This window comes from Leucoraja erinacea, chromosome 8 (genome assembly GCF_028641065.1).
Source record: "Leucoraja erinacea ecotype New England chromosome 8, Leri_hhj_1, whole genome shotgun sequence".
NCBI lineage: Eukaryota > Metazoa > Chordata > Chondrichthyes > Rajiformes > Rajidae > Leucoraja > Leucoraja erinaceus.
The window spans coordinates 68,579,548-68,595,066 of record NC_073384.1 but is presented as its reverse complement, the minus strand read 5'-3'; the positions used below and the strand labels follow the sequence as shown (position 1 = coordinate 68,595,066).

The window sequence follows — 15,519 nt, the reverse complement described above, 5'->3', positions numbered from 1 at the left end:
GCGCGTGCCCTGGTGGCCTATTGGGTTGCCCGTTTTGGGGTACCGCTGGACATCTCATCCGCCCGGGGTGCCCAATTCACGTCCGAGCTGTGGTCTGCAATGGCACGCCTGTTGGGGCTCAGATCCACCACTCAACGGCCTATCACCCCAGTCGAATGGGTTGGTGGAACATTTCCACCGACGGCTGAAGGACGCTTTCAAGGCTCGACTCACCGGTCCCGGTTGAATGGATGAGTTGCCGTGGATCCTGCTAGGGATCCGCACCGCCCTTAAGGAGGACTTGCAGGCTTCATCAGCCGAGTTTGTTTACGGCGTTCCACTGACCGTGCCCGGGGAGTTTATCCCAACCGCTGGCGGCCCCCAGGAGTCGCCATCATCCATGTTGGTCTGACTGTGGGAGAGGGTCGGCGCCCTGTCTCCTGTCCCAATGTCTCGGCATGGTGTCGCTCCATCTCATGTGCCGCCGGCTCTTGTGGACTGTCAGTAAGGACTCCCTCCACCACGACACCCACAGGTCACCCTTACAGCGCCTTTACGAAGGTCCTTTTCGGGTGCTACGGCACGGACCCATGACTTTTGAATTGGACATTGGGGGGTCGGCGGGAGACCGTGTCGGTGGCTCGTTTGAAGCCGGCCCAATTGGACCTGAGTGAGTCAGTCGAGGTGGCCCAGCCTCGCCGTCGAGGGTCCCCACCTAGTTCGTCCTTACTAGAAAATAAACTTTTGTGTGGGGACTTATGTACGAGGTCCGGCCACCTCGTTTGGCTACCCGTCCATTATTGTGCCTCCGGTTCTGGGGTGGGGGGGGTCACGTGTCCCGGTGACGAGAGGTAGGGGTCAAGGTGTGGTCATGGGTGCCCCTGGGGAGTATTTAAGGTATTAATCACGCACGCACATGGGGTGGTGAGTGAGGAGAATTAACGTAGCAATAAAGAACAGTATCTTTGGACAAACTTCGGATCTGCCTCGTTCTTTAACAGACAACTCCGGGTACGCTACAATCTATTAAAGTTGAAGGTCTAGTATCTTCATTGAGTATTCAATAAAACGCATACTGCAGGAGGAACTCAGCAAGTCAGGCATCTGTGGAGGGAATGAATAGAGTACCTTTTGGGTTGTAACTCTGATTTGGTCTGAAGAAGGGTCCTGATCCAAAACATAATTTATCCATTCCTTCCACAGATGCTGCCTGATTTACTGAGTTCCACTCGCACTTGTATTTTGCTTAAAATTCCAGCATCGGATGTTCCTTGTGCCTCCACTGGGATAATCAATTTAGATCTGAACTGGCCTCTGAACAGAGAGTGATCTAACTTTTCTTTCTCCAGCTTGGTGTGGGGGAAATTTAGGCAAAACTAGGTCCTGAGTCCAGTTATGAAGAACAGTAACAGTGCAGCAGTATTGTTGTTTAGTAAACCTTCCATGTTTGTTGGTTTATGATAGCCAGTCTGAAGTTTTGAAAGAACCATTGACTCTAATCGGGCAATTTTCATCCAGGCATTGGAGTAATATTCCATTTGGAACTGTTGACTGGACTTCTGTGAGACTTGATGGTTGTAGTTGTATTGTTTCTCTGTGACTGGCCAATTTCATTTTCATTGACTTTTAAGAAGCCTGTTTAATTCCCACAACATGAATTTTTTTTTTTTTATCCACCTTCTCCCATTTTGTTTCTAAGGTAAACTCATGTTCTATTTGCTACACATTCTGCCTACTATCACAGTAATGGACTCTTTAATTAACATTGAAATGCAACTTCCCTTTTTACACCCTTTCCCCATCATATCTGAAGATTCTATATATACCCTGTTGAGTTGACAGTCCACCCCTTCTTTCAAACACCCCTCTAATAGCAACAATCCTATATTCCTGTGTGCTGTCGGTTCATCTGCCTTATTACTTAAACAAAATCCCATAAAGTGCTGGAGTAATTTAGCAAGTCATGGAGCATCTCTGGAGAACACGGAGAGGTGACGTTTCGGGTCAGGACCTTGCTGTTTTTTTTGTTAAGCAGCAACTGCAGCTCCTTGTTTTTGTCTTACTACTCGGGCTCTTTGCAGTCATATTGATGCAATTCATGCATTCCTGCAATGTGCCTTATCATTGCGTTGTACGGGTCTGTCTGTTTGATGTGAACTAAATAATATTTAGATTATTCCAGGAAATAATCCACTTCTTAAATCAATGGATTAGTTGCCATTAGGGCCATTAATAAAATAAATGTTCAAATTCCATAAAGCTGGGAAATTTAAATTCAAGTAATTAATAAAAACGTTGGATTTTTAAAAAAAACTAATCTTGTAATCTGTATAATCTCACCCCTGAAAGTGCTGAGTAAAAAAACAAAAGTGCTGGGTCAGGGTCAGGCACAACCTGTGGAGGTCCAAAGTACTGGAATGGACATACAATGTTTTGGGTTTGGACCCTTTATCAGACTGAAAGGAGTAGTGGGAAGAAAGCAATAAACTAGAGGTGGGGATGGACATAACATGATAGGCAGATGAAGGTGAGGGACTTTGATTGCAGATGGATGGAGTAATTGACAAAGGATAGAGGTAAAAAGAAGACAAAAGGGCATCGGATAATAATAAAAGAGGTAAAATGTTAAGCCGGAGGAAGGAATATGGATAGAAGGTGACGGGGAAAGTATGGGGGAAGGGTAAAATAAAAATGGTAGATACGGGGATGGGAGGTGAGTGTACCGTGCCCTCAAATTCACTTGGACTATCTCTGATACCTCTCTCCCGTTTCTTGATTTCTCTGTTTCTCACCACAGGTGACAGATTATGTATGAATGTCGACTGAGTGACACAGTTATGTTGACTACTCCTCACACCCTGGGTCTTGCAAGGATGCCATCCCTTACACTCATGTTCTATGTTTTATAAAATCTGCTCTCAAGAGGAGGCTTTCCACCTTTGGACATCCAAAAGGTCATTTTTCTTCTGTAAACGTAGTGTCCTCCTGCTGTTATGGATGGAGTCTTCACCCATGTCTACTCTGTATCTAGTTTAGAGTTTAGTTTAGCGTGGAAACAAGCTCTTTGGCTTAACGAATCCACGCCGACCAACAATCACCCTTAAACTAGTTCTATCCAACACGCAAGGGACAATTTAGAGAAGCCAGTTAACCTACAAACCTGCATGTCTTTGGAATGTGGGAGGAAACCGGAGCACCTAGAGAAAACCCACACGGTCACAGGGAGAACATACATGCTCTGTACGGTCAGCATCAGTAGTCAGGATCAAATCCGTGTTTCTGGTGCTGTAAGGCAGCAGCTCTACCACTGCGCCATTGCGTCGTGCAGTACTGCTCTATTTCTGCCTCATCCAGAAGAAACAAAGATAGAATTCCCCTGGTCCTCGCCTCCATATGGGTGGGTGGGCGGCGCGTCTCACGTCGCAGCGGCCTCTGCAGCCTGTCTGTCGTTTTATTTTTTGTCTCGTTTGAGTGTAGTTTATAGTCTTTTTTTTAACTGGGTATGTGTGGGGGGTGGGGAAACTTTAAAAATCTTTTCCCTGTACGGAGGACCTGATCTTTTCTCTGTCGGGTCTCCGTTGTCGTTGGGGCCTAGCACCGTGGAGCGGCCTCCAACCGGAACCACCTGGGGCTCCAGTCTGCATTTTCTGGGTTAATAAACACAAAATGCTGGGGTAACTGAACAGGACAGGCAGAATCTCTAAAAGAAGGAATGGGTGGTGTTTCCGGGCGAGACCCTTCTTCAGTCATTTTGTGTCTATATCCGTTTAAACCAGTTTCTTCCTACACATTTTTCTGGGTTAAAGTTCAGTACAGTGTCAGAAGATGATCAGTGCACTGGTCCTTTGTCCGCCATCTATCTATACTATTACTAAAACTCTCATCTTGACCACTTCCGGTTTGCGTTTAAAAAAAATAAATTTGCAAAAATGGTAACCTATATCGCTAGGATTTTTTTCACCACCTTACTCACCGTTCTCCTCTTCTCCAAGCGCACCAAGTTTTGTTCCGATCGGTGAAATGTTAGAAACGTTATGAAAGTTTAAAAAATCGTGAGATCAGCAGATTGGTCTTCTCGCCTGTCAGTCACCATGAAGGTAACGCCCCTTCCGGCACCCATGGAGAATAAAACCCCGGAGGCAGGGCTGAGTCTGTGAGCAGCGTCCGGGTAGTGTTAAGTTGAACCGGAAGCCTCTGAGTGAAGTCGGAGTGGGACCGGGAACTGTTGCGTGAGTCCAAAAGTGCGGGGTGAGCGGAGTGCGAGGTGCGTCTGATGTGACCATCCCCCCCCCCCCTTCCCACATGCCCCTTCCCCCACCACCCCTTCAGCCACCCCCCCCTTCAGCCACCCCCCCTTCCCCCGCCGCCCCCCCCCAGCCCCCCCGCCCCCCCCCCAGCCGCCCCCCCCCTTCAGCCACCCCCCCCCTTCAGCCCCCCACCCCCTTCCACCCGCCCCCCCCCCCCTTCAGCCACCCCCCCTTCCCCCCCCCCTTCTTCAGCCACCCCCCCCCCTCCAGCCCCCCCCCCCTTCAGCCGCCCCCCCCCCTTCACCCCAGCCCCCCCCCCCCCCTTCCCCCCTTCAGCCCCCCCCCCCCCTTCAGCCCCCCCCCCCTTCAGCCCCCCCCCTTCAGCCGCCCCCCCCTTCAGCCGCCCCCCCCTTCAGCCCCCCCCCCCCCCAGCCGCCCCCCCCCCCCCTTCAGCCCCCCCCCCCTTCAGCCCCCCCCCCTTCAGCCGCCCCCCCCCCTTCAGCCGCCCCCCCCTTCAGCCGCCCCCCCCTTCAGCCGCCCCCCCCTTCAGCCGCCCCCCCCCCAGCCACCCCCCCCCCCCCCCCCCCCCCCTTCACCCCCCCCCCCCGTCAGCCACCCCCCCCCCCCTCAGCCGCCCCCCCCTTCAGCCCACCCCCCCTTCAGCCACCCCCCCCCTTCAGCCCCCCCCTTCAGCCCGCCCCCCCTTCAGCCCCCCCCCCCCTTCAGCCGCCCCCCCCCTCACCCGCCCCCCCCCCCTCAGCCGCCCCCCCCCTTCACCCCCCCCTTCAGCCGCCCCCCCCCTTCAGCCGCCCCCCCCTCAGCCCCCCCCCCCTTCAGCCCCCCCCCCCCCCCCAGCAGCCCCCCCCCCCAGCACCCCCCCCCCTTCAACCCCCCCCCCCCCCAGCCACCCCCCCCCCTTCAGCCCCCCCCCCCCCCTTCAGCCGCCCCCCCCTTCAGCCGCCCCCCCCCCTTCAGCCGCCCCCCCCTTCAGCCGCCCCCCCCCCCCAGCCGCCCCCCCCCCCCGCCCCCCCCCCTTCCACGCCCCCCCCCTTCAGCCGCCCCCCCCTTCAGCCGCCCCCCCCCCCAGCCGCCCCCCCCTTCAGCCCCCCCCCTTCCCCCGCCAGCCCCCCCCCCCTCAGCAGCCGCCCCCCCCCTTCAGCCGCCCCCCCCCTCAGCCCCCCCCCCCTTCAGCCCCCCCCCCCCCTTTCACCCCCCCCCCCCAGCCCCCCCCCCCCCCTCAGCCCCCCCCCCTTCAGCCGCCCCCCCCTTCAGCCGCCCCCCCCCCCCCCCCAGCCGCCCCCCCTTCAGCCGCCCCCCCCCAGCACCCCCCCCCCCAGCCGCCCCCCCCTTCAGCCGCCCCCCCCCCTTCAGCCCCCGCCCCCCCCCCTTCAGCCGCCCCCCCCCTTCAGCCCGCCGCCCCCCCCCCCCCTTCCAGCCCGCCCCCCCCCACCCCCCCCCCTTCAGCCGCCCCCCCCCCCTCCACCCCCCTTTCAGCCCCCCCCCCCCCCCCTTCAGCCGCCCCCCCCCTTCAGCCTCCCCCCCCCCCCTTCAGCCGCCCCCCCCCCCGCCCCCCCTTCAGCCGCCCCCCCCCCCCCCTCAGCCCCCCCCCCCCCCTCAGCCCCCCCCTTCCCCCCCCCTCCCTCAGCCCCCTTCAGCCCCCCCCCTCAGCCCCCCCCCCCAGCCGCAGCCCCCCCCCCCCCCTTCAGCCGCCCCCCCCCCTTCAGCCGCCCCCCCCTTCAGCCGCCACCCCCCCCTTCAGCCCCCCCCCTCAGCCGCCCCCCCCCCTTCAGCCACCCCCCTTCAGCCACCCCCCCCCCCTTCAGCCACCACCCCCCCCTTTCAGCCACCACCCCCCCCTTCACCCACACACCCCCCCTTCCCCCACTGCCCCCCCTCCCTGATCCTCTTTCCCCCACCTCCTTCCCCCCCCACACCCCCCCCCTTCCCCCACAAACCCCCTCCCCCCCCACACCCCCCCTCTACCCCCACCCCCCCCCCCACCAAATGCTGGAGTAACTCAGCGAGTCAGGCAGCATATCTGGAGAAAATGGATAGGTGACATTTTGGATTAGGAACCTTCTTAAGACTAAGTGAGTGGGTGGGGGTGGGGGGAGCTGGAAATGAAAGGAATAAAATAAGGACAAATCGGGGCTGGCCTCAGGAGGTCACCTGATAATGTGTAGGAAGTAACTACAGATACTGATTTACACCGAAGATAGACACAAAATGTTGGAATAACTCAGCAGGACAGTCAGCGTCTCTAGAGAGAAAGAATGGGTGACGTTTCGGGTCTTCAGACTCTAGAGGTTCCCTGGTAAGCCGGTTGTTGGCTAGCGGTGTGAGCCCAAGAGGGATACATTGTTTGAAACTGTGGAACTGACTAATACTGGGGATATTGGCCTGTTAGAAAACAGACAATGGTTTGTTTGGCTGGCCTGCCAGTGGATTTAGAGGATTTATGGTCCTGCTCTAGTGCTTCGAGATCCTCTTTATGTCGATGTACCTCTGACATACACTGGACAGCAGGTTTAATTCAGATCAGCGAACCACAAACTTGATGTTGTGGTCTTGAGGTCTTGGCAAATGAACAGACATCTCTGCGAGTGGCTGTGGCTACACTGGCCGATTGATGATGGCAGTTGGTTTTGCATTAATGCTTCCCCAGGCAGAGAGGTGGTTCCAAATCCATGTTGATACTAATGACTTTCTACTGATGTTTGTAACAAAGAATAACTCAAAAATTATGCAAGTGTACGAGAAGCACAGATTTGTTGTCTTGTATTTCAGTCATTGGTTACAGATTAATAATGTTTCAATGCCTGCATCTTTTTTTTGGATTTTGCAAATTTGCCCCATTGTGTCTGACCAGAAATCACCAAAGAAAAAGGACAACAAACAATTTTTTAGAGCACGATGAGATGCAGGAAAGAGTAAACAGGAGGCCCTTTCTCCTAGAAGTACTGGCACAGGTAAGCTCTTAACATATTTTGTACAGCTTAAGGATTGCATGTTATATATTCTAACATTTTCTCTGGTTAATTTTCAGGACTTGCATATCTTGAAAGTGTAACTACCTAACCTGATTCTTGTGAATCATATTAGACTGGAAATTGTTGATGCGTTGAAGCTAGTGTTGCAGGCCCCAAGTATCCCGTACACCATTGACATAGCTTGAATAGCAGCAGGATCTCCAATAGCAAACTGTGGAAACCACATCCCCAAAAGCTTCCTTAAAATCTTTCTACTGGAAAAGCCCCTTCTCAGCTTGGTCAGCTGTAAAATCGGTTAATCATTTTTAAATAGCTCTGGGGTCTTTCAGAGGGATTAAAAACCAGTAAAGATGTAGTAAATAGGTTCAGGTGTATGTTTATTATTCGCACGTGTGTGCCAAGGTAATAATAATAATAATAATAAATGTTATTTATTGGCGCCTTTCAAGAGTCTCAAGGACACCTTACAAAAATTTAGCAGGTAGAGGAAAAACATGTAAGGGGAATGAAATAAATAGTAGAGACATGACTAGTACACAAAGTAAAGACAGAATTCAATTCAAAACACAGTATGAGGCAATTAATGCACAGATGAAAAGGGAGGGGGACGTGGGGCTAAGGATAGGCAGAGGTGAAGAGATGGGTCTTGAGGCGGGACTGGAAGATGGTGAGGGACACGGAATTGCGGATCAGTTGGGGCAGGGAGTTCCAGAGCCTGGGAGCTGCCCTGGAGAAGGCTCTGTCCCCAAAACTACTGAGGTTGGACTTGTGGATGGAGAGGAGATCAGCTGATGTGGATCTGAGGGACCGGGAGGGTTGGTAGGGGGAGAGGAGGTCAGTGAGATATGGGGGGGGGGGGGGGGGGGGGGGGGGATGGTGCAGATGGTGGAGGGCTTTGAGGACTGGAGTGATGTGATGCCAGGATTTGGTGTGGGTGATGAGTCGGGCGGCTGCGTTCTGGACCAGTCGGAGTCAGTTGATGTAGGTGGAGCTGATGCCAAGGAGAAGTGAGTTGCAATAGTCCAGTCGGGAGGAGATGAAGGCATGGATGAGTCTTTCAGCAGCGGGCGGTGTGAGAGAGGGTCTGAGTTTGGCGATGTTGCGGAGGTGAAAGAAGGACGTTTTAATGACATGGTGAATGTGAGGTTCAAGGGAGAGGGTGGAATCAAAGATCACGCCAAGGTTGCGGGCCTGGGGAGATGGGGAGACAGTGGTGCCGTCGATGGTGAGAGTGGGGTTATTGATTTTGCTGAGTGTGGATTTGGAGCCTATGAGGAGGAATTCTTTCATATTGCTGTTGAGTTTGAGGAAGTTATGTTGCACCCAGGTTTTTGTAGCTGACAAACAGGAGTTGATATGGGAGAGGGGGGGGTTGTGGGGGGATTTGGTGCCAAGGTAGATCTGGGTGTCATCAGCGTAACAGTGGAAGTCCAGGTTGAAGTGGCGGAGTATCTGACCAAGGGGGAGGATGTAGATGATGAAGAGGAGGGGGCCGAGTACGGAGCCTTGGGGAACGCCTTGAGTGACTGTGGCTGTAGCAGAGGTGTGGTTGTGGAGAGAGATGAAGTGGGATCTGTTGGAAAGGTAGGAACGGAGCCAGCTGAGTGCAGAACCTTCAATGCCGAGGTCTTTGAGTCTGGTGAGCAGGATGTTATGGTTCACTGTATCGAAGGCTGCGCTCAGGTCGAGGAGGATGAGGATGTTGAGGGAACCAGTGTCAGCAGAGGTGAGGAGGTCGTTGAGGACTTTGAGGAGAGCAGTTTCTGTGCTATGGAGGGGGCGAAAGCCAGATTGGAGGGGTTCAAGTAGGTTATACACAAGGAGGTGGGAATGAAGTTGTGACGCAACGATACACTCCAGGGTTTTTGAAAGAAAGGGGAGGTTTGAGATTGGGCGGTAGTTAATGAGAGAGGAGGGATCAAGACCAGGTTTCTTTAAGATTGGTGTGACAGCAGCAGTTTTGAAAGCGGAGGGGACAATTCCTTGGGACAATGAGGAGTTGAAGAGATTAGTGAGGTAGGGGCAGAGAACGGGGAGGCAGGACTTCAGCAGGGGAGTGGGGAGAGGGTCGAGGGAGCAGGTAGTGGGTTTGGAAGAGCTGATGAGTTTGGAGATTTCAGTAGGGGTGACCAGGTCAAACTGGGAGAGGAAGCAGTGTGGAGGAGGGGTAAGGAGGTCAGTGGAGATGTTGAAAGGAGGGGCCTTGGTAGGTGGTGGAGTAGATGCTGGGGAGTCGGGTACAGGGGATAAAGATTGATAGATGGTGCTGATTTTATCAGCGAAAAAGTGGAGGAATGAGTTGCAGAGATCCGGAGTAGAGGTAGGGAGAGTGTTGGCTCGAGGCTTGAGGAGGTTGCCCACTGTGGAGAAGAGGGTTCTGTGGTTTAGGCAGGGGTCGGTGAATATGGAGGAGAGGTAGGCAGATTTTGCGGCAATGAGGGCATCTTTGTAGGCAGTGAGGTGGAGTTTCATGGTGGACTGTGAGAGATGATTTCTTTGTGAATCGTTCAAGTCGGCGACCAGTCTGTTTCAGCTTACGAAGTGCAGGTGTGTACCAGGGTGAAGATGTGTTGAAAGTTACGGTTCTTGTTTTGAGGGGGGCCATATAGTGTTAAGGGAGGTAGACAAGGTGGAGTTGAGATGGTTTGTGAGATCATCAGGTGAGATGGGGGTTGAGTCCAGGGGGAGAGTGGTGGAGAGCAGGTCAGAGAGATGGTGGGGATCGATGGATTTTAGATTACGGAAGGTGATTTCTCGGAGGAAGCGGGGGCGAGGTGTCGGAGAAGGGATGGTGAACCGTATAAGCTTATGATCAGAGAGGGGGAAGAGGCATGGATGGAGGTCGAGTACCGGTTGATTTGTGGAGCAGACCAGGTCAAGGATGTGACCTTTGTCATGGGTGGGAAAGGTGACGTGCTGAGTGAGAGAGAAGTTGTCAAGTAAAAAGGCGAATTCAGATGCGAGCTTGCAGGTGGGGGAGTCCATATGAATATTTAAGTCACCAAGTAGCAGCAGACGTGGGGAGAGGGATGAGACAAGTGTGAGGAGTTCAGTGAAGGTACAGCGAAAAGCTTTGTTTTGCATGTTATCCATATTATATTATCAGATCAGATCATTACAGTCAAGCCAAACTCAAGCATAATAGGAAGAGCAAGGGTAATATACAGAGAACAGAATATCTTTTTCAGCATTTGTAGCATGCCAGTCCCATAAATCAAAGTCCAAGTGCAGCAATGGGGTAGTAGTGAATCAGACTGTACCCCAGCTTATGGTAATGGGGGGGGAAGAAGCTGTTCCTGATTCTGGCGGTGCACTCTTTCAAGCTTCTGTATCTTGTGCCCGACTGGAGCAGGGAGAAGAAGGAATGACCAGGGTGGGGCAAGACTGATTATTAAGGGCCTGTCCCACTTTCACAACCTTTTTTACTCGTGGACATTTTTCATCAGGCTAGAGAAACGCCCTGACCTACTTGACGCCACGAGTACCTGCGACCTACCTACGACCTCGTGACGACCATGCTGCGAGTATGAGTCTAGGGCAAACTCGGCAGAGGTCATGAATTAGGTCGTGAAAGTGGGACAGGCCCTTTAAGTTGGCTACTTTCCCAAGGCATCGTAAAGTACAGATGGAGTTAATGGTGGGCGTCTGGTCTGTGTGATGTACTGCGCTACATCCACAACCCGTTGCAATTTCTTGCTGTCTTGGGCAGAGTGTTCCCAAACCAAGCTGTGATGCAACCAACAGTATGCTTTCTATGGTGCATCAGTAGAAGATTGTAAGAATCATTGGAGGCATGCTGAATTTCCACAGTCTCCTAAGAAAGTAGAGGCATTAGTCTGCCTTCTTGGCCGTCTCTTCAATGTGATATAACATGCCTTTAACCCAAATTTAAAAAAACACATTTACCCAAAAGAAACGCTGGTTTGGAACTTTTTTTCTAAATTGTCTAAAAAAGCCTAAAGGCATACCTCAAATAAAATATTAAACTAAACTCCTTTCTATTTAATAGACATTTGCTTTCCCCATCACATTCTAATTGCAGCCCTCACATCTAGTTAATTGAGTTTTGGATCTTATGCTACATTTATTCTCATTTTTATTTTGGCAGTTTTAAAAAGAAAGTTTATGATTAGAAGTCTTAAATTTGCTTTCATTTGGCAGCAAGATCCAAAGCCAGTGTTTCATTGGGTTAAAGATTTGTGCATTATTTTTATTTGTGTTATAGGCATGCTATTTTGCTATATTATTTATAAACTAAAACGAATGAATGAATGATTAATTTTGAAGAAAGTTATATTGCAAATTTACAAATCTCAAATTGTGGAGTAAATTTACAGAAGCAAAAATAAATAAATGGTCTTTGTCCCAAACATTATGGAGGGCACTGTATATTGTCCTTGGTGTGAATTTGCAATTGTCATTAAATTTGCAATCAATTCATTAAAGATCTGAACCGTTAACTGTTATTATATGCAGAGAAATGATGGCAGACCAGCAGAGCGATACCGTACAGCAGCCCAAAACGAACGAAGATTTAAGAAGGAATTTGTTTCCTGGCAAAATCACTCAATTTTACAGTCAAGTGGTAGAGAGTCTGTGGAAAATGAAGATGAAAGCAGTATATATGAAGAAAGGTAATTTTAGTTTTGAGGTTTATGACCTCCTTCTAAGATGCCTTCTTGTTGTGGCTCAATAATTGGTGGGGTATTATGAATTTGGAATTCCTTTATTAAATTATTAAACTGGGATGCCACAGTTTGCCTTTAAATTTGTAAATAAAAAAAATTGTATGTTTGTATTCTTAAATAAGTGCAGTGGAAACCATCCAAAGTTAAACTTACTGGTGAATTAATGTGTAACATCATTAAAATTCCATCCCTTCCTAAAAAAATATTGCAGTTTTAGATTGGATCATTTTTCTTATTCCACAAAACAACATTGGATTAAATAGCAAATAAGATTTTTGAGTGAACTGTAATGAATATTGTGGATTTAACATTTTTTAAATTAATTTTTTGAATATAATTTTGGTATACGGAGAACAATTATTGGTGTATGACAAAGCATTTTAAGTTTTGTTGGCCATGCACGTGATCTAAGTAACAATTTACTGTTGAGTAAGATCAGCAAAATATTTGTTACTTTCAATGGGCTAAATTATGTAAGCTTTGGAATCCAACAGACCTATTTTGGTAAATATAATATGATTCCTTATCAGGTGAAAAACAGATAATCTGTAGCACATTCAACAACATATTTTTCTGAGATTGATGTCTTGTGACTATAATTCAGTTTTGTTCATTTGTAAAGGCTTTGGCTATTGGTACTAAGAATGGAACGGTGGAGACTAATTTCATAGGTCTTAAACTTGTTTCTCTAGTTCTCAAGTGGAAACTGATGGACTTGACTTTGACTTCCAAGAAGATATTGAAGATAAGGAATCAAGCGGAGTCGAAGAAAATGAAGACCAAGAATCTGAAGCTGAGTGATTGTAAAATGGCAAGAAGATTGAAGAATTTGATATGAATGACTAACTACATAAATTAAGATTTAAAAAAACAGAATTACATTTTATCCCAATGGGTACTATTTTTATGATTTGATATGATCAAAGAGGCAAATTGTTGAATTAATGATAGATTATTTAATTTGATGATAAAACAGATCTATTTTTAATACTGAATTTAAAGGGCTTTAATCATGTCTGGCAAGTTTGTCTTGTGATACTGATGTTAATGCCGGCAATATTTTTTTGCAGCCGATGTAGATGCTTGCTAATACTTTGCTAGTGCTTGCATGGAATGTAATTTATGCAGAATATTATCCAATAATCTCTTTAACTTTAAAACTCTCATCTTGTATGTATGTGTGTATATGTGTGTGTCTTTATATTTTCGCTAAAACGCTACACGGTAACAATATATTTTTTACATATTCTCTCACATTTGTCCCCTCTAAGCAGTGATTAGCTTCACTTAAGATTTGATGCGATATTTCACGACTTATCGGTGATGAAAGTTTTTTTAAAAAAAAGACAAAACTGCCTTTTAAGCTTCGACTGATGACGTCACAATGAGGTGGGTGGGCATGATGGCTTGGGTCGGTGCCCGTTTCGCACACAGAATATTCCACGAGCTTCGAGTGCCATCATTGGGCAGGCCGCTTTTCCAAAACATTCCTCAAACGCTTCACCACCTACCCAACGGTTGACCTGCTTCATTCTCACTGCTTGATGCACTCCTTGATGCTTCATTCTGACTTTGCCATCTTTAAAGATACGACGTCACAATGAGGTGGGTGGGCACCATGGTTCAGGTTGGCGCCAGTTTCACACATGCCTTCCCGCAGCCTCGCTCGGGGCCCTCGGGTTCACGCCCTCACGTGGCCTCGCTCGGTTCCACGTCTGCCCGCGGTGCCTGGTGGGGAGGCTCCTGCCGCGAACCGAGCCCGGCGACTCCCTCTCTACACCCTCCCTCTCCCTCTCTACCCCCTCGCTCTACCCCCTTCCCCCTCCCTCTCTCTACCCCCTCTCCCTCTCTACCCCCTCCCTCTCTAGGGAGTGATGAGTATTGGGATCTATGGGTGAGTGGTGGAGTATTACATTCGGGGACCAGCCCTCCCCTGTGACACAGCCACCCCTGTGCGGGGTTGTGGAACGATGAGGTTAGAGGCTTGGGCAGGCAGGGTGCCGGAAGCGATGAAGCCAGTGATGGTGCTTGAGATGATGGCCTGGCGCTCATCTGTGGGGTCATGGTCCAAGGATAAGTAGGAGGAGGTGTCTGAGAATTGTCGCCTGGCCTCAGCCCAGTAGAGGTCAGCGTGCCAGACTACCACGGCACCTCCCTTGTCGGCGGGTCTGATTGCCCAGTCGGGGTTGTTGCAGAGTGAATGGAGGGCTGTACATTCAGGGGGGGAGAGGTTAGAGTGAGTAAGGGGAGTGGAAAAGTTGAGGTGGTTGCTGTCCCGCCAGCAATTTGAAATGAACAGGTCTAAGAAGTAGATGGCTATGGGGGGTGGGGTGGGGGGGGAGTCCAGGAGAAGGGGGTCCATTGGAGACTGGAGAAGGGGTCATCACTAGGAGGTGAGGACTCCTTCTCATGGAAAAAAGCTTGGATACGGAGGCAACGGAAGAAGAGCTCCACATCGTGGCGGACATGGAACTCATTGAGGTGGGGACGGAGGGGAACAAAGGTGAGGCCTCTGCTGAGGACAGACCGTTCGGTATCGGAAAGGGGGAGGCCAGAGGGGATGGTGAACACAAGGCAAGGGTGGGGGTTGGGGGTCAGAGGGAAGGCAGGTGAATATGTAATTATTTCATTGTTGACAAAGCTGCCCTCTGTTACAGACGCCTTAACTTCTCGAATTTCCTCTGTAACCTCCATGTTTAAGATATTAATTTACCAACCTTTTTGACATCTGCCCCAATGTTTCCTCATGTCTCAACAACAGTTTTTTCACATTAAAGCCCAAGAAGCCCGTCCCAGGACGCGTTGCGGCATTACGTTTCAGCAGGCCAAGCGGCAGCGCGGGAGACAGGGCTCCCGCAGAAACGAGAAAAGCTAAAGTTTAGGTAAGTACTTACCTTTACTTTACAGCCTTTGCGTCTGCTTGTTTCCCTGCAGGGCATGCAAGCGGCCCCTTGGACTCCGGGAGGAGTTTTTTCCGTTGTCGGGAGGGGAGGAAGACGCAACAAGGACTCACCGGCGGACCATGGTGCGGCTGCCGGTAACTGTCCACAGGACAGCGGCGCGGGCTAGCACTGCGCTGGGGGTTCCCCTCAGTCCTCGCTCGCCCTCAAAGACTGTCCAGGTGAGGCAGGCAGGCGGGCGGGAGGAGGCTTCCGACTTTTGCGGAGCCGTTAACGGGACCCACGGAGCAGTGCTGGCGTGGAGTGCGCTGCAGCCCGAGTACAGCAGCCCGAGAACAGAGAGATAGAGAGGGGGAGGACCGCTAATCAGCGCCCCGCTCCCGACTCTGTACCAAGCCCGTCAGCATCAGCTGCGGGCTGGGAGGGAAATGCTGCACCTGCCCGACGAAACGACGTCTTTGGGCAGCAACAGGCGGTAGGACCGCTTAGTGGGGCGGTCCACAAACCCGACACCGGGACCGAGCCAGCCCGCTAGCACCTGACCACGTCAACGGCAAAAGGGAGCGGGCTGGATGTGTGGAAAACCCGGCAGTGGAACGACATTGGACTGGGAAGTCTCTCCACCCAGGAGGGGGAGAGACAGCTGCCTGAGCTGCAGGAACGACTCTTGGGCATTGGAAAGGTGAGTTTGCAGTTGTGTTTTATTACAGAGTTC

At 50.9% G+C, this 15,519-nt stretch overlaps 1 protein-coding gene across 1 annotated transcript in view; it reads left to right on the top strand.

Moving 5' to 3' along the window:
- The window catches only part of fam161a (FAM161 centrosomal protein A), a 30,105-nt gene extending 16,593 nt beyond the window's left edge, over window positions 1-13,512 (top strand). Inside the window, 3 exon segments of the mRNA XM_055639928.1 lie at window positions 7,096-7,195; window positions 11,693-11,850; window positions 12,597-13,512. Coding sequence (XP_055495903.1) covers window positions 7,096-7,195; window positions 11,693-11,850; window positions 12,597-12,705 — 367 coding nt within the window. The 3' untranslated portion in view covers window positions 12,706-13,512.
- The last annotated feature ends 2,007 nt before the right edge of the window (window positions 13,513-15,519 follow it).